The 22,877-nt window shown below is 49.3% G+C and overlaps 1 protein-coding gene across 14 annotated transcripts in view; it reads right to left on the reverse strand.

Annotated features, from left to right (window-relative positions):
* The window catches only part of Ank1 (ankyrin 1), a 185,563-nt gene that overhangs the window by 107,553 nt on the left and 55,133 nt on the right, over positions 1–22,877 (reverse strand). Inside the window, exon 1 of one of the 14 annotated variants that reach the window (XM_087900886.1) lies at positions 15,804–15,918. The exons of 12 other annotated variants lie outside the window; for them this stretch is intronic. In XM_087900886.1, coding sequence (XP_087757012.1) covers positions 15,804–15,818 — 15 coding nt within the window. In that variant the 5' untranslated portion in view covers positions 15,819–15,918. Of the gene's footprint in view, positions 1–14,065; positions 14,149–15,803; positions 15,919–22,877 lie in introns of those variants that run through there. One more of the 14 variants, XM_087900895.1, reaches the window with a different exon arrangement.

Consider the following 22,877-nt stretch of genomic DNA (forward strand, 5'->3'; position numbering starts at 1 on the left):
CAGGTGCCTACTATTATTACCCTCCCCCCACTCTACAAAAGCAGCAGCAGAGACACAGACACCTTAAGTAACTTGCCCCCAAACCACCCAAGGGTGACACAGGGGTCTGGGCTTGGCTCTCTTAGAGGGCAGAAGGTATTATTAGATGAGGTGAAAAAAGAGAATCTCAGGATTTCATAGGGGGAACTGTTAGAATATCATTATTGAGGATCCCTTATCGGAGCCCAGGCACCGGTCAAAGGCTCGCTCAGTGCAGACTCTCTATGTCGCTGTCCATAGGAAAGCAGGCTCCCCAGGATGTGGGGACAGGTCACTAACCGGAGGGTGTCCTTTTCAAGAGCAGCGGAAAACAGAGTCCGAGAGCAGTGAATCTAACCTAACCCTGTGCACTCTCACTGAGCTCCCTGGAGTTAGAACACCAATGACAATCCTGTTGTTTTAGCCACACCTTCCCAACTAGAAGACAGACAGTCTCCAAGGTGAGTGCTCAGCCCGGATGCTGATCCTGCAACCTCAGATAGGGTGCATTAGTTACTTGTCTCATTTCTGGTACAAAACACCTGGCAAAAGCAATTTCAGAAAGGAAGGGCTTCTTCTAGCTCACAACTCGAGGGGATATGTTCCACCATGGCAGGGGAGGCACAGTGCCAGAGGAGAGGGGGCAGCTGGACCCATTGCACCTTCCGCAGGAGATAGAGGGTGATGAATGCATCTCTTCATTTACTCCACAGTCCCAACCCATGAACCCAACCCATCTACCTACAGTGGTGGGTCCCCCGCTTTAATTCACCTAACCTACATAACCCCCACAGGTCTGCCTAGAGCCTAACCTGATCTAGATGTAAGTATCCCCATAGATTGCCTTCTATATTTCATTGAGTCAACGATCTAGAATAACAATCACACATGATGACCAAAGAGACTGAGGTAGGTCTCTTTCCCACGAGTCCCATGGTCAGGGGCCGACCCACTGACTTCTGAGATTTCCTCTCTCTGTCCAGCACCATAACATTGTAAAGCACAACTCAGTTAAACTACCACCCTAGCTCAGCCCACCATATCTCTGCCCTACTCTCTCCACTGCCAAGGCATTGAGAACAGGTGGCATACGTAATATCTTTTATGGATCTCATCATTCTTAATAATTGTATGGAGACCATTACCTTTCTATTTAATTTTCATGTGGATCCTGGCTGACTTCTCTTTTAACTATCTTTTGATGCAGTATTTATGTCTCCCTTTTTATAATTATTTAAATAAGAAGGTAAGGACTCCGTTACACATCACTCCACTCTTCTCCCCTGTAAAAGACGCCTCCCGCAGTGAGGGACTCCCCTCCCCCACAGCCCATCGGAACGAACACCTCCAACATTGGACAAAGCAATGAAGTAAGTCTGGATGCTCCTCCCCTACTTTAAACACTGCCTTCGCCCAGTGTCGGGAATGGGTTACCGCTTTTGGACTTGTTAGTTACAGAGGTGGCATAGATCCTCGAACTTTACAGACTCCAGTCAACACCCTGGTTACCTAACCCCTCCCCAACTTGATGGTATGGTCCTATTGCTGAAGACACCACTTACTGGAGTCACAGAACAAGGAGAAAATCAAGCTGGTCTGACCTGGAAGCTTGGCCCTATTGGTTAGCATTGATAGGAAGCTTCATCCTTATTGGCTAGTTTTGGTAAGAAGTTTCATTCCTATTGGCTAGTCTTGATAGTGCTGGAAAGGTGGGCCAAGAAACCATGGCTAGACAGGTCATAGGTTCTAGCAGGGGTGGGGGGCACTCACGGGGGTCCACCCCACCCGGGGGCTCACCCCGCCCCCACCCCACTACTGTTATTCTGCCTTATACTCACATCCCAGTTCTCACTGGAGACGCTTCTTTTTCAATAGATGAAGCTTAAGGCAGAGACCCACGACTAGTCAAGACGCAAGAATAAGGAACTCTAGAATGCTCAGCCCTTAATGGGAGATCTGTATAACAGCCTTTCTTCCCAAGGCTCAGGGGTCATTGCAAAAGAGGGACACAGTGTTTTCTGGGCATAACAGGGTAAGTCGCACATGGGAAATCAATGGCGCTTGCCCTGCGCATGCAGGCAAAAACTAAAGAAATGAGCTTTGGGATTAGGAGTCACCACGAGAGGCAAGTCTATGTGTGTAGGTGTGTGGTTCCAATGTCCTAACGATGTGGACATCAGGGCTGTGGATGACTAGGAAGCTCAGAAACACTGAGAAGCAAAGATAAGGAGCCAGGACATCTGGCTGGGATTAAGCTGGAAGGCAGACTCGGAAGACTCTGTCCTGTTAGCAGCCTGGTATGCTGTACTGTGGCACTTTGTCCAGACCACTTCGGTGTGTTTCCCACAGGCAGTGCAAACAGCCCTCGGGGTTTCCGCTGGGGACTGACCTGAGCACAGCCAACCAGGTGACAGACCGAGCCCAGCTCTCCTAGATTTCTAACCAACCTCCCGTTATTTCCTCTTCTACTCCAACTGAATCCATAAACAGTACAGCACGTCTCAGAGGCCTGTAGGAGTTTGCTGTGTTAACCTGAGTGACTCAGGATTATAGCATCCACTCTCTCTCCTCCCCCGCATAGATGAGACATCTCTCTTCCTGGAGGGAGGGTAGGTCCTAGTAGATCCCTGGTGGGTGTCACCGTGGGTGATGAGGTAATGGTGTTCCTGAGCCTGAGGCTCCTCAGAGGAGCTCTCTCCCCTCTCTAGGAGTTGCTCGTGTTCTGGGAAGGATGTGCGTGGCACATTGGTATAGAAAGCTTATTGTGTGGCAATTTAAGGGAACGGGTCGAAAGCTGGTTGGAGAGTGTAAGGCTCAGCTGCCTAGGAGCTGGAGGTGGGGAAGGAATGAAGTCTGAAGGTGAGGGTCGAGAGCGGTGGGATGGGAGTGGAGGCTCAGGGCTGGGAATGAAGGCTGGGTCGGGAGTAGGGAGTGGAGGCCGGGGTAGGCAGTGGGGAGCAAAGACTGGCAATGGGGTCTGGGAAGGCTAAGTAAGGAAAGTAGAAAACTGTTAGACTCTGCTCTTTCTGTAGGAAGTGTGTTTGGAGTTTACTAAAGGGATTACTTAAAGGGAGTACAGGCCAATGTTCACTTGTGCAAATTCTTGTCATTACCGGGGTCTCCCTCTGGAAGGCTGCAGTGAGAAGGGGCTCTGTGAAGAAAGCAAGCTCCTCTGAGGTTAGGACATTTCCTACACACACACACACACACACACACACACACACACACACACACACACCAACCACACCACATATACACACGCACCACACACACACACCATACACACCACACATACACATGCACCACACACACACACCATACACACCACACATACACATGCACCACACACACACACCATACACACACAAGCACACTACACACTACACCATACACAACACACACTACACACACACACACACACCACACACACAAACACACAACACACACACCATACGCACACCACACACACACAATACACACACACACCCACACACGCACTCCTCAGCTCCCTTGGTCTCTCTTCTCGAGTTTTCCCAGAGTCCCAACAGACCCTAGCAGTTTTGATCAGTGCTCTCTGTTAACTGTCATGATTCCAAGTGACACCTCTTGAATACCATGTGAAGCCACTCCCCTGGCCCAGCAGAACTGTGCAAACAGGCAGCTTGTCCCCACATCCAGGGTGTCAGGTGCCATGGAAGAGACCTGTCCAGGCCCTCAGTGGCTCAGGGTACCCATGCTCAAGTCCCTGTCTACAACAGACACTTGGGCTGTGTAGCTTGCCGCCAGACTTTCCCCTCTTCAATTTCCACGTCCACAAGATGAGATCTCATTTCCTAGTGGGATCATCACGTTCCCGAATATCCTGTTCCCTGACTATCCGTGAGCCCTCCTGTAATCCGCAATGTTTAGTAATTCTGGGAGGGATAGGGTGGATCTATCTCATGTGATCTTGTTGAACCAATCTCTACATATTTATCTGGGAAATCTATTACAGTGGATTTTTTTAAACTTCATCTTAAACCCCAGGAACTACACAAATCTGGATCCCAAACTGAAGAGTTCTACCTTCCTCGGCTTATGAAATGTTGTGCTTCACTGACTTGATCGTGAGGCCCCAGCTAATCAGAAAAAGCTGCAGGTCTATACCTGTTCCTAAGTATTCCAAGCATTTCCAAAATACCCGCACTGGGAAGGCCTCTTTGCTCATCTCCAGTCCATTTCAGCTGACTGAAAGATTCCCCCATATCCACAGAGAGCTATTAAACCAGCCATGTGTGAACTACTGAGCCCTGCTGGCCCAGGAGGAGAAATGAGACGTTTGACTAAGCCAGTTCTCCACAGAGGGAAGTTTGGAGACTGCGTACAGTGAGCTTTATTAGTCAGGCCTCTCGCCAGGGCTCTAGAGTTATCTAGCTGATAATGAACAGCTGGAGGAGCGCTAGGAAGGCTGATAGGGACCCACCCTTCCTCTCCTGTATTTGGCAGCCTGGGAGCAAACACCTTTCCCACAGTAATCTCATTGTTGGGAAGTTCTGCTCTCTCCCGGATTTGGACTCTTCTTTGCTGTCACCCCTATAGTGATTCCCATCACCCCATCTCTGGTCAGAAACTAGGCACACCACAGCTGACTCTGTTGTACTGAGGCAGCCTAGGGATAACTGGGGACTTGGGTCATGTGAGTCTTTTCTTCTCCCCATGTCTCTTTGCACTCTCCCCCGGCCCGCTTCTCTGCCTGCCTGAGTTCCTGCTCCAGAGACCACACCCCTTCTGTGATGGAATCTGAACACCATTCTGAGGCTATGTTCCCCAAAATGTGCTCCCAGGGGCGCCAGCATTGTCACCCACTCTAACCTGGGAGGTGTGTGGAAGAGCGTATGTAGAAATGCACAAACCAGCCGAGCATCCTAACCCTCCAATGCAGTCTTCTGAAACATCACACCGTTTCCTGAGAGCAGATGCCTGTAAGCTACTCCTCTGCCTCAGCTACTCCTCTGCCTCAGCTACTCCTCTGCCTCCCTTTTCATCCCAATTCCATGCAACATCCCCAGCCTTCCTGGCCCCCAGAGCCAATAGAATAAAAACAAAAATCTTCCACAATTGTTACATCATTTAGGAACTTCCCGATTAAAGCAAAGCATCCTTTAGGAGTATAATTGATCGATCCTGTAGGAGTTTGTACGTATGAACTTTCTTTCTTCTGGCACAATGCCATGCTGCCACCACAATGGTTTTTACATGACAGATGTCAGCCACTGAACTCACTGGCAAGCGGGAAGCGGCAGAAGAAAATAAATCACTTCCAGGTACTTTTGGCATTGGAATAGTTGGAGTCTATCCAATAGAAACATGGTTTTTGTGCCTCCACCAATGCTATGTATGTAACATTCATATGCATTTGGGAGCTAAGCACTTAGAAAGGCCCCGTGGTGACACTTCTGCAGATTGAGTAAGTGTGCCGTAATGCAGCTGCTTTGTAAGTTTATGTGCTTGGGGAGGAGTTTGGGGCTTGAGTTTTGGAAGTCGAGAGAACTTCTTTGCCCAGTAAAGATTTTGAGAAGGAATGGGCAAAGCAAGTGATGGGAAGGTCCCAAAGGCAGCCCCTTGAATCCTCTGTGGGGCCGCACCCATGAGTCAGTGCTCAGGGTTCCAAGTCCTGGGAGTCCCAGTGAGATGTCGTCACATGGAGGTCTGCTCTTGCCAACCCCTGTTTATCCTCTAGGGTCCCTGCTCTCCTGGTAGTGCACCCACAAAAGCTGAGTAGGACACCAGGGAAGAGTCCAAGCCCGGGGACCCCATTACAACAGCCATGCAGCCTGGAGAAGATGAGCCAATAGCTCTGTGCCTCCAAGTCCTTATCTGTCAACTGCAATGATTTGTGGGGTCACACCTGTGTGGGTCTAGGCCACAGTCTGGCCATGGACTCAGGGAGCATTTTCCCCTTCTCACTTTCCCAAGCTCAGAGTCCATTCTGACCGATGACTGCTAATCTCTATCCATAACCACTTCTCTGCTGGCCCCCTTACCTCCCCAACTCGCTTCTCCACCTCTGGGCTTCCATCTGCTGCCCCCCACACTGATCCAAGCCATCACCTGCTCGCAGCCAGCATCCTGTTCTACTTTTTTTCTTTCATTAGAAAAATTATTATAGTTCATCTATTCATTCATTCATTCATTGTTTATGTGAGGGCAATGGACGTGTGTGCCACAGGGCACAACTTGTGTAAGTCAACACTCTCCTTCCACCATGTAGGTTCTGGGGATCAAACTCACGCCGCCAGGCTTGGTGGAAGGCACCTTCATCTGCTCAGCCATCTTGTAGGCCTTCCCCCCTTTCCTCCTATTTTTTGACACAATGCCATTATATATCCTAGACTGACCTTAAACTTTTGGCAATCCTCCTGCCTCTGCCTCCAGCGTGATGGGATTACTATGCGTGCCATTAGATCTGGTTTTCTGCTTGCTGGGGACACTCTGTTGCTCACTGTTGTTCTGACGTCATTCAAACACCCCGAAGAGCCAAGTTAGGCCCTCGTAGGTCCCATGCTTTCCTTAGATGCATATCTCTGTTTTCTGGGCCTTTAGCTACTGTGAAAACCTATGGCTCAGAGTCTCTCTTCTTGTGGTTCCCCTTCCCTGCATTCTCCAATGTTGATACCAAATCTATCCTGACAGCCAATTGGGTCAACTCTCTTCTCGGACTTCCCATGAACTCCTCCTCTGGCAATGATCCCCCTCTTCTGAAATTCCAAAGCAGACTCCATCTGAATTCTGGACCACTACCTTTGGGTGACTGCCTTGGTTCTCCTTGAAGCTTTCAGCGTTTTAGGAGCCTCTACTGCAGGCCACTTCAAAGCTGCATCTCCATGGGCCTGGTCTATCCCAAGATTCTCAGTTATTGCTTCTCAGTTAGAAAAGGCGAGATAGTAAGGACAGTGAACGAGGACAAGAGCCAAGGAGTCAGGGATACCACCGAGGCCTGGATGAGTGACGGCTAGAGGAAGAGGGAAATCCCGACAAATCTGTGTTGCCCCAGAACCCTGAAAGAACTGCCTGGCAGGAAGCTTACTAAGATGGGGTGTTTCGAGATCAGTTCTCAGTCATGGCTTTACGCCCAGTGCTGTTAAACAAACAAACAAATACAATTAGCTCCAACAAGCAAAGCCACAACACAAGGCTGGCCCAGGCATTGCTGGCTGTGGCTACCTCCTGTATATTCAAAAGCAGGTGACCAAGCTCCTAATGTCCACAGGGCAAATGAGTGAAGTAGAGGACAGGGCTCAGCTCAATCAGCTTAACTCTTGAGTGTCTGTAAAATGTCACTTTGTGCCCGACACTTCCAGAGCAATCTGCTGACATAGCTCAGAACTTAACGCCGGATACTTCTGTGGGAGTCGGTGGCACGCGCCTATGTTTCATACAGAGAAACAAGGATGCTGGAAAGGAAGTGATTTTTTTTTTTTTCAAAACTGAAATCAACAGTCTCGCTGGATGGCGAAAACCCAACCTCTCTCCCTGATTCATCACCCCATCAGGAGGTGCACTTACAAAACTGGCGAAAGACAGAAGGCTATTTTTATGGGAGATTCCAGACAGAGTTAAGATGGCATGAAACAAGCTTTCTTTGATGCATTGTTCAGTGGGAACACACACATACACACACACACACACACACACACACACACACACACACACACACCCCAAAACCCCAAAGGTTTACACATTTTCAAATTCTCTGCACACATGCATACAGAGTGGTCATTCATTTTTACAGTTGTATTTCGTGCAAGAGATCTCAAAAAAAGAGGAACCAGCTGCTGGATGAGGGTGCAGCTAGAAGGGGCCAGAGGAGGTGCAGCATTTCTACAGCAAGAGAAACATGGCTGTAGGGAGTGAGTGGCATCCTGAGTAAAGGTGCATTGTTTGCCATGGGCACAGCTATGCCAAGGGCCAGCGCCTCAGCACCATAGGAGTGGCAAAGCCTCCCTGGGTCCTAGTGTAAAGGTTGTGCAGAAAATGCCCACCATAGACCCCCTATGCTTCCAGCCTGAAGACTGCTTCCCTACAGAGATTGCTTCTCCTGGGATTAGCTAGACCTGCCTCCTTGTTTATCTGTTTATAATAACACCCCCTTCTTGTTTATCTGTGTATAATAACCCCACCTCCTTGTTTATCTGTGTATAATAACCCAGCCTCCTTGTTCATCTGTGTATAATAACTCTGCCTCCTTGTTTATCTGTTACAGTAACCCTGCCTCCTGGTTCATGTGTATACAACAGCCTGTCTCCCTGTTCAACTGTATATGATAAACGTACCATGCTTCCCCAGGTGCCACAGCTTCTCTGTCTGAGAGCCCAGACCACCCAAACCCAGCTTTCCTGTGTGTCACGTTTGTCTTTTCTTCATTCTTGAATGACCCTTTGTCAGGATTCTCGGAACCAAGCCATGCAAAGACCTTCAACCAAAGAGTCAGTTGGCTTAGAGGCTAGAGTCTGGATTGTTGGTGATTCTGTTGGAGGTTTGAGGAAGCTGGATTGGCAACTCCACACTAACTGATAACCTTCCAGGGAAATTTGCTCACATTTAACAACAAAGAGACCAGTGGGCACTGTTCCTTCAACTCTGTACCTCTCCAGGTCCAGATCAAAAGAGTGAAACATACTGACTCTGATGTGTGGAACTCCAGACATGATCTGACCACGGAATAAGGACGGATCGGGAATATGTGATGCCACATTGCCGTCCTGGAATAAATAGAACCAGCTTATACTACTGTATATGAAACTTGATAGCACCTAACATCAGACATCCTCCACAGACGGGTACCTCACAAGCATCAGTTTCAGCATGGCTTACCTCACTAAGGTTGAGCTTCAGAAGGCAGAAAGAAACGGAGTAACAATGAAGGCCCAGGAAAGGTTGCACAACCCACCCACCAAAATGTCCTCTCCCCTCCTGTGCCCAGCAGAGGCACACTCTTGGCCATGAGGGGACCACAGCCTCGGAATTCTGGTCTCAGGTAGCTGCTGTGCAATGGGCCAGCGCCGACACCAGGAGATAAGGCTTATTTTCTCCCTGTTTTGTTGAATCAGTAGTCTGTCCCAAACACAATGCTCTTGGCTACGGGCATGAATGATTGATCAGCCTTATCAGTCTCGATGACAGGTTCTTCAAGGTCATTTTCCCTCCTGTCTCTCTGATGGTCATTTGCCAGAACATTGCTTCTAACCAACTTGCCATTCAGGTGCTGGTAATGGGACAGACTTCCTTGATCAGAGACCACGGATGACTACAAAAGAACACCAAAGCTTGGGACATCCTATTTTTCACTGTTGACATACTGATGCAAACACCAGACACGAGTGAGTTATCCTAGCATTAAGCCGTACCTAGACCTAAACCCTCCTACTGTGCCTCCAAACCAAGCTTGTGGGACTAGAGTCCAGACCTAAGGGCCCTGTACGAGCAGACAGCATTTACCTTATCTCATCATCCTCCCTGTCTTCGTAAGACTCTGTTTCCTTCTTTGTCACACAGACACATGGCTGTCATTAATATTAAATGAGTTAGGCATTTAATCACACAGCACTGATACTACCTAGTTGTACGATCGTCCATTTCTGGACCTCAACATTTCTCACCTGGACACCGGCTCTGTTGTGCTAGCTGGTGTTCACTCCCTGGCCCTCCGTCCCTGCCAAACCGAGCTTTCTGAAGCGCAAATGGATCCTGACCCTGTCCTGTTTGCTGGCTTGCTGAATGCCTGCCGAGTTTAGGAATATGCAGTGCGGCCTCTGTCTCCCCATCCTCCCCTCTTGCCACTTTCTCCCTGTCCCCCAGTACCTCAGAGCCAGCCCCAGGAGATGCCTGTACAAGGACCACAGAGTCCATACCTCCTGCGTCCTATAAAAAACCCTACTGATTAACCAAGCCTATGCCAAGCTCCCCGCCGCCCAGAAGATTTGCAGGTGACCTCCCCACAGAATCAACTCTTCTCATCTCAACTCGACTGTACTAGATGTAATCCACTAAAGCAATGTTTGCCACTTATGGGGGTTCAGGGACTCTGTTACTCACTGTTGCTTCTAACTCAATGGAATTCTGTTAGCTGGAACTACAGGCATGTTAAAAGTAGGAAGGACTTTTAATTTCTTCCAAAGTTCTTAAAATAGTTCAAGTTCTTGATGCAAAGGACTCTTGATTCCAAATATAAAATTCCAACATTTCCTGGAACGCATGGCTCTAGTCTAATAGATGCATCCTTCCTAACTATCCTAGGACAGTCAATGTAGCCTGCAGTTAACAGGTGAGGACCAAGGGGGCAGGCAGTGGGTTTCTGGTCTAGGAGTAATACTTAGGAAGCGGTAGATTGGGGGTCAAACCTAGGAGTTCTGGTTGCAGACCCCATGAGTAGGACTATCTGTGGACTAGGGGTCCTGCACCTCCCAGTCAGAGTACTGAGGCACCAAGAGACGCATATATGAAACAGTAGATTTCCGCATGCCCTGGGTGTAAGTGAAGAAGACACATGCCCTGAACACTGTTCCGGGGAATGGGAAGACCTGCTGAGCTGTACCCTGGCATGGGGCATGGTCAGTGGTTAGCCACTCAACCCTACTCCTCCCTGTGGAATGTGAGGCTAGTAGCAGCCGTACCTTACAGAGCAGTCTCCACATCCCAGTGAGAGTCAGGAACAGACGGGAATGGAAGATTCAAGATCTTCCGAGATTGAGACAGGGGGATTGCCATGAGTTTTAATAGAAGACTTTTAGAGACAGCCTAAGGAAAAGTCTCTCATGGCTGCACCCCTGGACTCCATGGCTGATGTGGCAAAGGTGTCTCAGGACTTGGGGGCTTTTTTGGCACCTTCAAACCATATTACAAAGAATCAAACCCACCAGTGCTGGATGATACACAGAGGCCCCTTGAACGGTTTCTGTCACTTTGAAATGAACGGTTCCTGTCACTTTGAAGAAAAGAAACGCCAATGCCCACTCAGAAACCATAGCAGCTACCTGGGTTTTGGAGCAGCTGGAAATTGCCCATTGTTTGTGAGTCACTGAGCCACCGCAGAACACAGGAGCTGGGCTTTAAGGGGGACCAGCTTCCCGAAGGACAAAGAAGATAGATGCTCCCTCTTCCAAAACATGGCTTCCTATTCTACTTTGGGAGAAAACAGGGCAGTCTTCTGGCCAATGTCATCCCAGAGAAGGGCTGAGAAGCTTTCTACTGCCTTTTCTACAGCCACAAGAAACCAGGAACCCATTCAGAAGGACAATGAGGCTTTGGGAGAGGATGGGGGTAGAAGCCATGTGCTTGACCAACTTTCTGCTCTTCTCCACATAAATAAATCCATCTTCAGGTCCCATGCTCCTGGATCCCTCCCACTGCACGCTAATGCACTTAGGTTGGTTGGGTCCATTAGCAGCAGGATCACTTCTTTCCTGTGTGGATACAGGAAACTCAGCCCCGAGAGTGAGCTAGGAGGGATGGTGTTGGTCAGGACAGCACAGGAGGCTGGGAGCAAAGCAATTCTTCCCCTAACAAGATCTCCAGTCCACTGTCACTACAAGTCCAAGCATGACAAGCCAAGCTTGCCAGAGGCAAGATGATTGACTGCAGTCCAGCCCAGGGGTTCCTGTATTCCACGCTGGCTCGGAAGCTAGGCTTTTAAATTGTGACCTCCCTCCTACTTTCGCTCAGACCTGCCTGGAGATTCATTTTGCAAATTAGCAGCCAGATGGATCCTGACAGCCAGTGCTCACAACCTGAGTTCGCAATGGAGAAATGAGAGCTCACACGCCTTCACTGCTTTTATATTAAATCTCTTGAAAAATACTTTTCAACCCCACGTTGAGGACCTCCTCGGAGGCTGGGGAAACTGAGAGGAAATGACTCAAAGATGAGTCAGTCTAGCACGCGGCCCTCCCCCAGCGCAGCCTGAAGGAGCAATGACACAGAGGTAAATACGTCCAGAAGCGTGGGGGAAAGGAGGGCTCTGCGCATGCGCAAGAGGAGGGGGGTTCCTGTAAGGTGAAATTTAAAACTCCCGGTGCAGAGTATATCAGGAGGAGACAGACCCACAGAGTGCAGGGTTAGTGGCACTTGCGGACTCGCCCACCGCCTTGGTAGCGATAACCATCCGTTAGGGGCTTCGCCGGTGCTTTATTGTCTGGTCACGTATTAGTGTCACTGAGACTTATGAACGCTTACTATGTGCCCGGGACTGAGGGCCAAGGCTGCGACAGGGAGAACAACTCTACAAATCCCACCGCATGGAGTGTGCGAACTCCCTGTGAAAATGACCACTGTGAAGATGCTGGGGGTGGGACTGAGAAAGGGGCCCAGAGGGCAGGACCAGGCATCCAGGTTGAGAGAAGCCAGACTCTACCCTCAGAACAAGGTGAGCCACTGAGGGCTGAAAATGACAGGATGAGGTCTGCCTCTCCCTACAGCCACTATGATTGTATGTAATTGTATGTAAAGAGCTGGGAAAGTGGGCGGGGCCAGTGGTGCCACTCAAGTAATACTGTGTGTAGCATGAGGCCCTGGGCTTGATTCCCAGCACAGAAAGGGAAGAAGAAGAGGTAGAAGAAGAAGGAGGAGGAGAAGGAGGAGGAGGAGGAGGAGGAGGAGGAGGAGGAGGAGGAGGAGGAGGAGGAGGAGGAGGAAGAGAAGAAGAAGAAGAAGAAGAAGAAGAAGAAGAAGAAGAAGAAGAAGAAGAAGAAGAAGAAGAAGAAGAAAGGAAGGTGGGTGAAAAGATAGTACTGGAAGGAGCTGGGCCATTTGGAGGAAAAATATCACCACTGCTTCTAAAAAACAAAGCAAGACAGCCATCATCAGAGAGGCTTCCTCCTGCAGCTGATGGGAACAAATCCAGAGACCCACAGCCAGACATTACGCAGAGAGTGAGAGACCTTGGAACACACAGCCCTAAATGAGATATCGCTATCAAATCCCTCCCTTCCGTGCTCACGGAACCCTGTGGAAGAGGAGGCAGAAAGAGCGTGGGAGCCAGAGGGGGTGGAGGACACCACGACAAGGCTTTCCCAATCGACACGAGCAAAGCTCATGTGAACTCACAGAGACCAAGGCAGCAAGTGCAGGTGTTGCATGGGTCCGTACTGGGTCCTCGGCATTTATACTGTGGCTTCAGTTTACTGTTATTATGGGAGTCCTCAGTGTATGAACAATTGGGCCTCTGGTTCTGATGCCTTTTCTTGGGCTCTTCCATTTGTTTCATCCAGTTCCACTGTGTTCATTTTTGTCTTATCATATCATATCATATAAATTATAACCCCCTGGAAGCCCATTTGTCTTCTAATGAGAGACAGAAAGAGAGTGGAGCCCGATGGGAGGGGAGGGAAGGAGGAACTGGGAGGAGTAGAGGAAGGGGGAACCATAATCAGAACATAGTATGTGAGACAAAAATCTATTTTCAATAAAAGACAAAAAAATGACAGGAAAAAAATCAAATAAGCAGACGAGGCCTGGGCTCCCTCTGAACAGCTCGGCTTTCCGACGCTGACATCATGAGCGTTCCTGATGGCTGGCAATGCCAGAACCCCGGTCTATGCTCCCTCTTAGCAGCTGGGATTACAAATGACCATACTGCAAACACACTGTGTTTCCATAGTAGCTTCTGGCTCCTGTTGCATTGTGCCAAGGGCAATGCTTTTGCATAGTGAGCACCCACGGCCTTCCTTGCTTCCTCTTTCCACTGGAGAAGGAAGCACCACTGTAACCCGCCCTGCACCTTCCAGAGGAAAAGGCTGAGGGCTGCGTTAGAAGTCAGGGACTGAGAGTTCGGCTTCAGAGGCACCAGGAAGTGGCCAGAGTAGGTAGATGCAAACGCTGTTAGTTGTAGATCCAAACTGTTCCAAGTCTGTTGTCTTACCCAGGGCAAATGGTGAATTCTCACAATGACACACAAAGCCTCTTGGGCACCTCGGCCCCAATCTCGCCTTCCAGCCCCTCCTCTGACCTCGCCCTCTTCAGCACTCCATCCCGTTGCTGCTAGCCTCCTGGTTATCCCTCTAGCCACGCTTACCTTGGACCTTGGCAGGTGCTACGTCCTCCATCTCTCCCTCCTGAAGTAGTGCAGGGCTCTAGGCTCTCTCCCTAGGCTACTTCATTAAGCCTTTGCTCAGGGGCAGGCACCTCACTGAGTCTCCTGAATGACCTATGAACTTGCAGACCCCGCCCCCCACCCCAGAATTCCCCTTGCCTGAGGCCCCTCCCCAGTGCTCATCCTTTCTGTTTTTACAGTGTTTGTGGATGGAGCCCTGGTCTCTTCCAAACTAGGCAAACGCACTACCCACCCCAGCCTTTTAATAGGTGTGAAATTTTCTCATTCACACTGCATTAAGCTTCTCCGCTCAGCCGGGCCATGAACTCTTCCAGGGAGGGATTTCCCTCTCTGGCTCCTCTCTGCTTTGGTCCTGCCACACAGGACCTCACATGTCACTTCATAAACACTGCTGGTGGCTGTTCAACAGCCCTTGAAGACAAAGGCGTTTTGCGCCTTTTAGAGAATACTCTGTTCTCTCTCTCTCTCTCTCTCTCTCTCTCTCTCTCTCTCTCTCTCCCCAAAACCCTGCCTTTTAGAGTATGTTTCACTTAGGTTAATCTAAAAGGGGGGGGAGCCAGCTAGTTTTGTAGAGAAACTGACAGGTCATTTCTGGAGTAGGAGGGAGCCAATTTGTATTACCTGTCTCCCAGAGCTACACTAGTCTCTCCCTCTCCCCTTCCTCTCCCATCCACTCTCTCCCTTCTTCACTCTCTCTCCTCCCTTTCCCTCCTCCCTCTTCCTCCTCTTCTCTCTCCCTCCTCCTCCCTCTTCCTCTTCCCTCTCTGTCCTCCCTCTTCTCCCTCCCTTCCTCTCCTCCTTCTCCCTCTCCCTCCTTTCTCTCTCCCTCCTCCTTCCTCTCCCTCCTCTCTCTCCTCCTCTTTCTCCCTTTTCCTCCTTCTCCTTGTTCCTCTACCCTCTCCCTCCTCCTCCCTCTCCTTCCTCTCTCCCTCTCCCTCCTCTCTCTACCTCTTCTTGTCCCTCTCCCTCCTCCATCTCACTCCTCTCTCCCTCTCCCTCCTCCTTCTCCCTCTTCTTGTGCCTCTCCCCTCTCCCTCTCCTCTCTCTCCCTCCTCCTTTTCCCTCCTCCCTCTCCCCTCACCTTTCTCCCTCTCCTGTCCTTCTCCCTCCTCTCTCTCCCTCCTCCTCCTCCCTCTTCAATCTGTCAATAGACCTCTTTCCCTTGAGTGAGCAGCAGAAATTCAAAATCTACCATTTTAGGAACACAGAAGGTATGTCCACGAGGTGCCTGGCTTTTGGGCAAATAAGCAAGCCTGTTTTCCAAAGAGGGCGAAGCCTCTTGTAGGGAGCAGAGTGACTCCTTCCCGAACATCTTTATTCTTTACTCCCCGTCACTGGAAGGTACTCAGAGGTCAGGAAAGCCCCTAGTATCTCAGCGTGTTTACTCTGTTATGAATCGGCAAACCAGAAAGCCTAACCCCGAAGTAGAACATAGATCAGAGATCCCAGAAAGAACTCAATTCCGCAGCAAGTCTGCGGCTGTGAAAGTACGAAGCCGAAGCGAAGAAACAACTGAGGGCACCTGCCCCATCTACCACCTTCAGCGGCAAGTCCTTTGTGGAGTGAGAGGTCTCCTCTGCGCCCCAGGGCTGCCCGGTGCTGGCACCCTTCCTCACCACCGGTGGGGACAGCATTAAGGCACACCTGTTCGCATATCTGCTCCACATCGTCCCCGGAAGCGCGGCCCCCACGTACTTACTTTACAGAAGCCCATTGTGTCTCACTCGGGACCAGGACCCTCCAGGGCAGGCGGGCTGGCTGTCAAAGCAGCCGGAACAGCCTGGCTTCCAGAGACCTGCCCCCTCTACTCTGCCACCAGAAGAGGCCTTATCAGGGTACCAGCACACAGGGCGGCGCCCGCATGTGGATCTCAGATTGCCCCACCGAGTGCCTTGGCGCGTAACCTGTGCCTCTTAGGCATGCCTCCTAAGGGGCTTGGGGACCCTCTCATAGTAGGGGCTACAAGGACACCGGGACTCTGTCTTTTCCACGCTCTCGCTACTGTCTTTATGTTGCTGACTGACCGTTGCTGGGAATTACGGACACACAAAGCTAAAAAGGAAAGGGGTTGGGTAGGAACCAGACCCAAAAGTCTAGGTCCATTTCAGGCCATTCTCGTGCAATCCTGGCTGCAGAAGGGCTTTATTTTTCAATACCTGTTCAATCCAACAATGGGGTGACGTGGTACCAGCTCAGAGTAGCTCAATGGTGAGAACACTGAACCCCAGAGTGGTGGGTGGCAGCTGCTGGCAGAGAGGATGGTTGACTGGGATGGACAGAGCGGTGAGGCAGGGGGTGGTATCATTGGAGGACGGATGTGGGCTCACAGACAGGGTTGGCATTTGTGCACCCTAAGGGGTTCTGGGTTCCCTTCTTAGAGGTGCATTAGTGGACTGCGTTGCTTGCCCCGCCCTTCCTGAGAAGGGTCTTTCCAGCCTTCCTCATGACTTGACTGAAGCCGGGCCAGATCCCCTGGCTAGGCAGCCATCTGGCTTCTCAGCTTTGCAGCAGAATCAAGCATGCCCTGCTGTGAGGGCTCAGCTGCCATGGAAAACACCCTGGACAGCCATGAAATGACCTCTTCCACTTTTCACAATAGTTAGAGACCCCCCCCCCCCACACGCACGCACGCACGCACGCACGCACACTCGCATGCACACACGAGTCCTGACCTTCTCTACAGTCCAACACTGACAGGCAGGGGAGGGCTAACCCAATTGGAGCCACCATTAGGACTAAAAATAATCAGCACGCTCCCAACGGCCCACGCCCTTAGGCTGGCATCTTTTAAAGCCTGGGACTCAGAACTGTGACGTTCTGCCTCCTCCCGCCCCATCTAAAACACAGAAAAGAGGCAGGTCCACGGGGCTACACCTCAGACACAGTGCCTTGTATCATGTAGCCACAAACACAGGGCAAGGCTAGCTCATGCCAGGCAGGGGGATGACTCTGGGATCGTAGGGTGCTTGGTAGGTAGGAAGTGCTTGGTAAAGATTTCTGGAATTAATCCCTGGCCATCACCAGTAAAAACAATACCATCAAGTAGCCATCTGCAGAGATGGTTTTTCTCCCTTTAAAGGTTTTCAGACTTTAAGAGGAAGCATGGGGAAATAAGGAGCTATTGTACCAACTCTGGTTAGGTCCTCAGGTGGTGCTTTTGGTGACAGGACACCCCCTCACAGATCTCTGAAGCCTAGGACTCAGATTGCCTGGCATTCCTGGGAGCTGGGTCATCTCAGAATTAAGTCCAGATGCCTCTCCCCCCAAGGAGCTTATATCCTCTGGGAGAAAGGCTAGCTACCCTCAGAGGTAGACCTACTGCCGAGGCTGGAGAGGGCTGGGCTGGGTCACAGAACCACTCCAACCCAGCAGCACGCTGGCACAGAGCTGGCACAGAGCTGGCACAGAGCTGGCTTGGCACTCTGGACCTCAGATGACACCTGGAGGTAGCTCTCAGGTAACGACTCCTGCACTGTGAACAGGAGTGCTGTTGGCCACTCCTCTGCCAGCGACAGTCCCCGAGAGCTTTCACATCCTGCTGGCTAACATCCCTTTCCCCTCTATTCCTGAGATGGAGCCCCAGGGTTCGTCTTGATGCTTGAAACTGAAGGCCAGGTTGCCTCTGTTTTCCTGAACGGGGAGTGGGGTGGCGAGAACCCCGAACAGGTAGCATTGCTGGCCTCCCCACAACGTCATGTGCTTGCTTGCTGTCCCTACTGTGTGTGCTCAGTACACGTAACTTGTTATTAAATTACCACTGTCCTCACTGCACACAGGGATCCCTCAATATCTGCAGACTGGTTCTGGGACCTCTAGGTACCGAAATCCGAGGCGCTCACCTCTGTCCCACAGCGGCATTTACACATAGCCTACATACATTCTTCCGTGTACTCACATAACCTCTGCTTCGCTCACAACAGCTAATACAATGTAAATCCCATGATGGTAGCTGCTAGGTTACTTTTCAATTTGTATTATTTTATTGCCTTTTCCTCTAATTATCTTCAATTGGTGATTGTTTGAATCCATGGATGTGGAACCCAAGGAGAAGAAAGGTCAGTTTGTATATTTTTCATTTGTCCATGTTTTACAAGGTCTTTCAGAGGTTTTTGACAAGAATCCCTAGGTATGCCCTAACACAAAATAAAAATATAATTTCTGCTCATCAGAATACATTTGCTTCCCAAGAGCCAACCGAAGATGCTTGCTATGCCTGCCTGCAGGCAACTGTAAACCAAAATGTCAACTATCATGGCCAAGGATGGCTGAGCATCCTATCACTGAAGACTCCCCCACACTGAGGACTGGATGCTGGCTGCAGTCCATTATATAAGCCACTGTGGCACGGCAGACCCAGCGGCTCCAAATCACACATTATCCTACAACCCAAATATCCTCTTTGCTTATTGTGTCCAGAGAGATTTCCCCATTGTTTAACACACGCAAAAGATATAGATTTTAAATTTCTAGTATGATATTAGAAAATAAATAGAAGTTCTAGGGCTGCCTTTCCCTGCTGAAGTAGTCTTGGGGTCAGAGGTCCTTCTGTTATACCTGGTCCCATTTGTTTTTCGGCAGTTTGTAGCACTTAGAGAATGTTTTATTTTATTATAGTTATTTGTGTGCATGCTTGTCTTCTTTATTAAAAGCAAAGTCTTTGGGGGCAAAGATTGCAAGATATTCATCACTAGCCTGGGGCTTTACACATAATAGATGCTCAGGAATTACTGCCAAGTGGCCCATGAACACATGCATGCACTAAGGGATGAAGGATTTCTTCCAATACACAGTTGTTGAGAATTATAAAGGAAATGAGTTTTGTGGACATCACTAATTTCGGGTGCGCCCACGGTAGCTGCCAGAACACATTGTTTCTCTCCTAATGGAATAGAAACAGTCTGTTTACCAATACTTCATTCTTTTTCAAGAATTTGGCCTTGTTAAATTTGCTTTCTTGAAAAGTGAGGCATCTATCTTTCCATCATTTTGTTTTGACCCAGACTCCCAAGAGTGTTGTTCTGACTACACGTGCAAGGCCACCCAGTGGCAGGGATGACACCACTCTCTGCTGGAGGACTTGAGCCACTCAGAAATTGTGCACTAATAGCGATTGGGAATAAGGTAGCCCTTCCTACTGTCTAACTCCACTCCTAATTCCAAGAAGATCCAGGGTGGACAAGCACCCTGCCACCGAGTCACACCCAGCTCTAATCCCTAAACTGTTGGAACTCCGTAGCCCTCTCTAAAGAAGTGTTTTGAGTATGCATCGTCAGCAGATGCACGTTCGCTTATTTACAAACCACACACGAGCATTATTGCGACAATACATTATGTGCATCATAAAACACATGGCAAGATGGAAATTTTTAAATGATGAGATGTTTCCCACCTAGAAAATAGAAGTTCGGATGCCTTGTTCTTGAAGTTTTTCTGCTCTCCGCGGAGATGCATGGACCCCCATGTTGGAACTGACAGGACTATGACTTATGGTGAGGGTGACAAGCCAATGCCCTCAGGTTAAGAAGTTTCACTGGACCTAACTTTTGTCTGGCATCCTTCACCTTCTAGATGCCTCACTAATGAGTGCTGTGGTCCAAGGTTTAGGTCCAGAAGTATAGCTGCTGTGCACAGCTGTGTTGGAGATGGCAGCTGAGAGCAATTCGGGTGTGATTTCAGATGTCTCACAGACTGATTCGAGGCAAGGGCAAGAATTCACCCATCGAGCCTTATCCAGGGCAAGTTGTTGAGCACCCCTGAGCCATCCTGACTCATGATGAAGCAGGACAGCTAGCATTTCAGGCTGCTCTAAGGACCAAACGAGGCAGCATTGGAGGTGTGTATAACAGGGACACTGGGCTGCTACCCAGGTATCACGTGTCTCATATGTAGCATGTGATCTTCTCGGTTTGAACATGATACGGGAGATATGGACTACAGAGTGTTCAGACCTCGCTAAGGGACTCCATAGTGACAAATGGAAGCACTTTCCTTTACCTGATAGCTAAATATATACTTACTTAGGAAGGCCAGCAGGGACAATCTAGGGGAAGAGAAGTGGGCCACAGAGATAAGGAAGGGAGCAGGAGCAAACAAGCAAGAGAAGAAAGATAGCACCCACACGTACGGGAGAAACAGATACATTTACTGAACTTTCCAGTCCTGTCTCTTCTCATCCTAAGCAATTTTTATACAGATAGTAATTTCAATGCAGTTGTACATATCCTTAAAATATGTAAATTAAGGCTTGTGTAGAAAGGAGAAGACTAGGGTGAACTCAGCTCCAGAACAGAACACCACGACCATTGGTAAATCGCCTTCTGCCATCTGCACCACCTCACTCTGGGCCTATCTTTCATCTGATACACACCAAACGCTTTTAAAGATTCGCAGGACTTAACACGCGTGTCCCTAAGTGGCATGTGGCATCATGTTAGCGTTCTCACCCCTTTAACGATGAGCGGCTGAGATTCTTGTTACACTGGTTCACGACTTGCTCACACAGTGGAGGGTTCTAGAGTGCCTGGGAAGGTGTGCATACAAGCGGCACAGAAATGATTCCTTTCTGGATGCTTCCTTTTCTCCATGCCGGCGGGAACTACTCCACAGGTAAACAGCTCTGTTATTGGGGGGAGCGACAATAGACACTGTGATGGGGGAGGTGTCAGGATAGAACTGTTTCCCCGTGAAGATGTGCGATGCCCAGAGGAGGCAGGTGTGGGCAAAGGAACTCGGCAGCCCACCCAAGCCATTTGTACGGATTTGGCGTCCTCACCCTGGCCTTCTGTTGGCCACTGTGGTGCAACAGTGAAATCTGCTCAGATTTCATAAATTCTCACCACATAGCACAAAAACATTCCTGAATTCATGCAGTCACCTCTGATTATGGTGTGACCAGTCCCAAGTCTACACAGGCGTCATGGAAGTATGGAACTTTGCTTAGGGCCCAGAACTAATACTAACCCCCCTTTTTTTTTCACTTGGCAAAGCCCTGTTTGGGGTTCTGTTTCTCAAGCCGTTAACTGCAATGATGGTCAAGGTCATCAGGATTCTGCCCACTGGATGAGGCCAATGAAAGCACTTTTATGAGCACTAATGACCGATATCCCATTAATCCTTCTTAAAGCCCACAGTCCGTGATGCTGACTTTCCAGCCTCTGTGCCCTTGGAACTAGCCTTTGGGCCACATTTATACCAGAAGGCGGTTTGACTGGGATCCTCCATTTTGCGTCCTTCAACACCCTTCAATAGTATCCTTCAGCAATACATAGAAGACTCCAAATGATCCAGTGTCCCCTTAGGTGCCTGTGTAGCAGCTGCCACTGAAAACTCCTGAGAGCCGGACAGACGCCCCGTTGGGGCAACAACTTCTATTTGCAACAACTGGAGGTTTGCTGCTGCTGTTTTTCATTTAACACAAATTAATTACAGAAACCAATGTCTTTCTTTGTGCTATTTCCATCCATGTACACACCACACATTGGCTGGACAAATCCCTCTGTCCTCTGCCCTGTTTCCCTTTGGTTACAGCGGGCAATTTTGGAAACGGAGGGAAGATTTCACCTCGTGGTGGCTCTGAGCAAAGGGAGTCCTTATCTGCCCGATAGGAGCGCCTTTATCTTCTGCTTCTGCCAGTGTAAGCGCTGTTTTCCTTGAAGAGGCTTCTTGGTCTCCCCGTTTTTTTCTTATTGTAAATAGCCCCAAAGTCCAGGATTCTCATTCTCCCAGGTCTGAAGGACCCACAGGAAACACTGCAGAGCTGGTGCTCATCCAGGCACCCTGCTCACTGGCAACACGCCTGCCTCTCCTGACCACGCGGTGCCGCCAGCCACACCTCCACTGAACATGCACAGACATGTGCCCCATGGTCCACAGCCCCTGGGCGCCCCTGCCTTCTCTCAGCGAGACATGGTTTCTCTGGCCGTTATAGAGATTAATCACTCCATGCTACACAGCGAGAAAACACTAATAGTAAAAAGAAGAAACTAAAAATCACCCACAGTGTCTGCATCACAGTATAAGCTTTCACATTTCGACACATTCTCGTAGTCATTTTTCTTTACATCTGAAAAATAATAATAATAATAATAATAATAATAAATTCTTTTTGAAAATGGAAATTATGCCACACATAAGATTTTTCATTTAATTTGTATTTTATTTGCATGGGTGTTTTGGGTGCATGTCTGTCTGTCTGGTATCTGTGGTGGCCAGTAGAGGGCATCGGAGACTCTGGGACAGAAATCACATGTGATCTGAGCCACTGTGTAGGCACTAGGAATAGAACCTGGGTCCTCTGGAAGAGCAGCTGGTGCTTTTAACCACTGAGCCATCTCTCCAGTCCTGGATCAGCAGTTGTTCAAGCCTTGTTATATAAACATGTCATTCTCACTGTGCCTCTAAATTCACATAGGCTGTTGTGCCTCCCCCTTCCAGCCACCCAGGCCTTCCTTTTATTTTCCCCACCTGACATAACCCATTAGAATCATCCTAGTCTGTATTAATTTTATTCCTGTCACTGCATTCAGCCTTTGTTGCATAGATTGCGTAATTCGCCGCTTGATCTGTGGTCTTGTCTTTCTAATAATTTTAACAACGGCTCTTGAGTTCCTGGTCATAGCATCAGTCCTCGAGATCAGCAACTATGCCTCACACACAGCTCATACTCAGTCAACACATGAAGATTTTCGGATTGCTTCCCAGGGCTTTGGCTCTATTCCTCCTTCTGTGTTCTTTCTACGCAAAGGTAGAATGTGTCAGATTCACCAGAAGATGG

The sequence above is a fragment of the Myodes glareolus genome, chromosome 23 (assembly GCF_982192425.1).
Source record: "Myodes glareolus chromosome 23, mMyoGla1.1, whole genome shotgun sequence".
In the NCBI taxonomy this organism is placed as follows: domain Eukaryota; kingdom Metazoa; phylum Chordata; class Mammalia; order Rodentia; family Cricetidae; genus Myodes; species Myodes glareolus.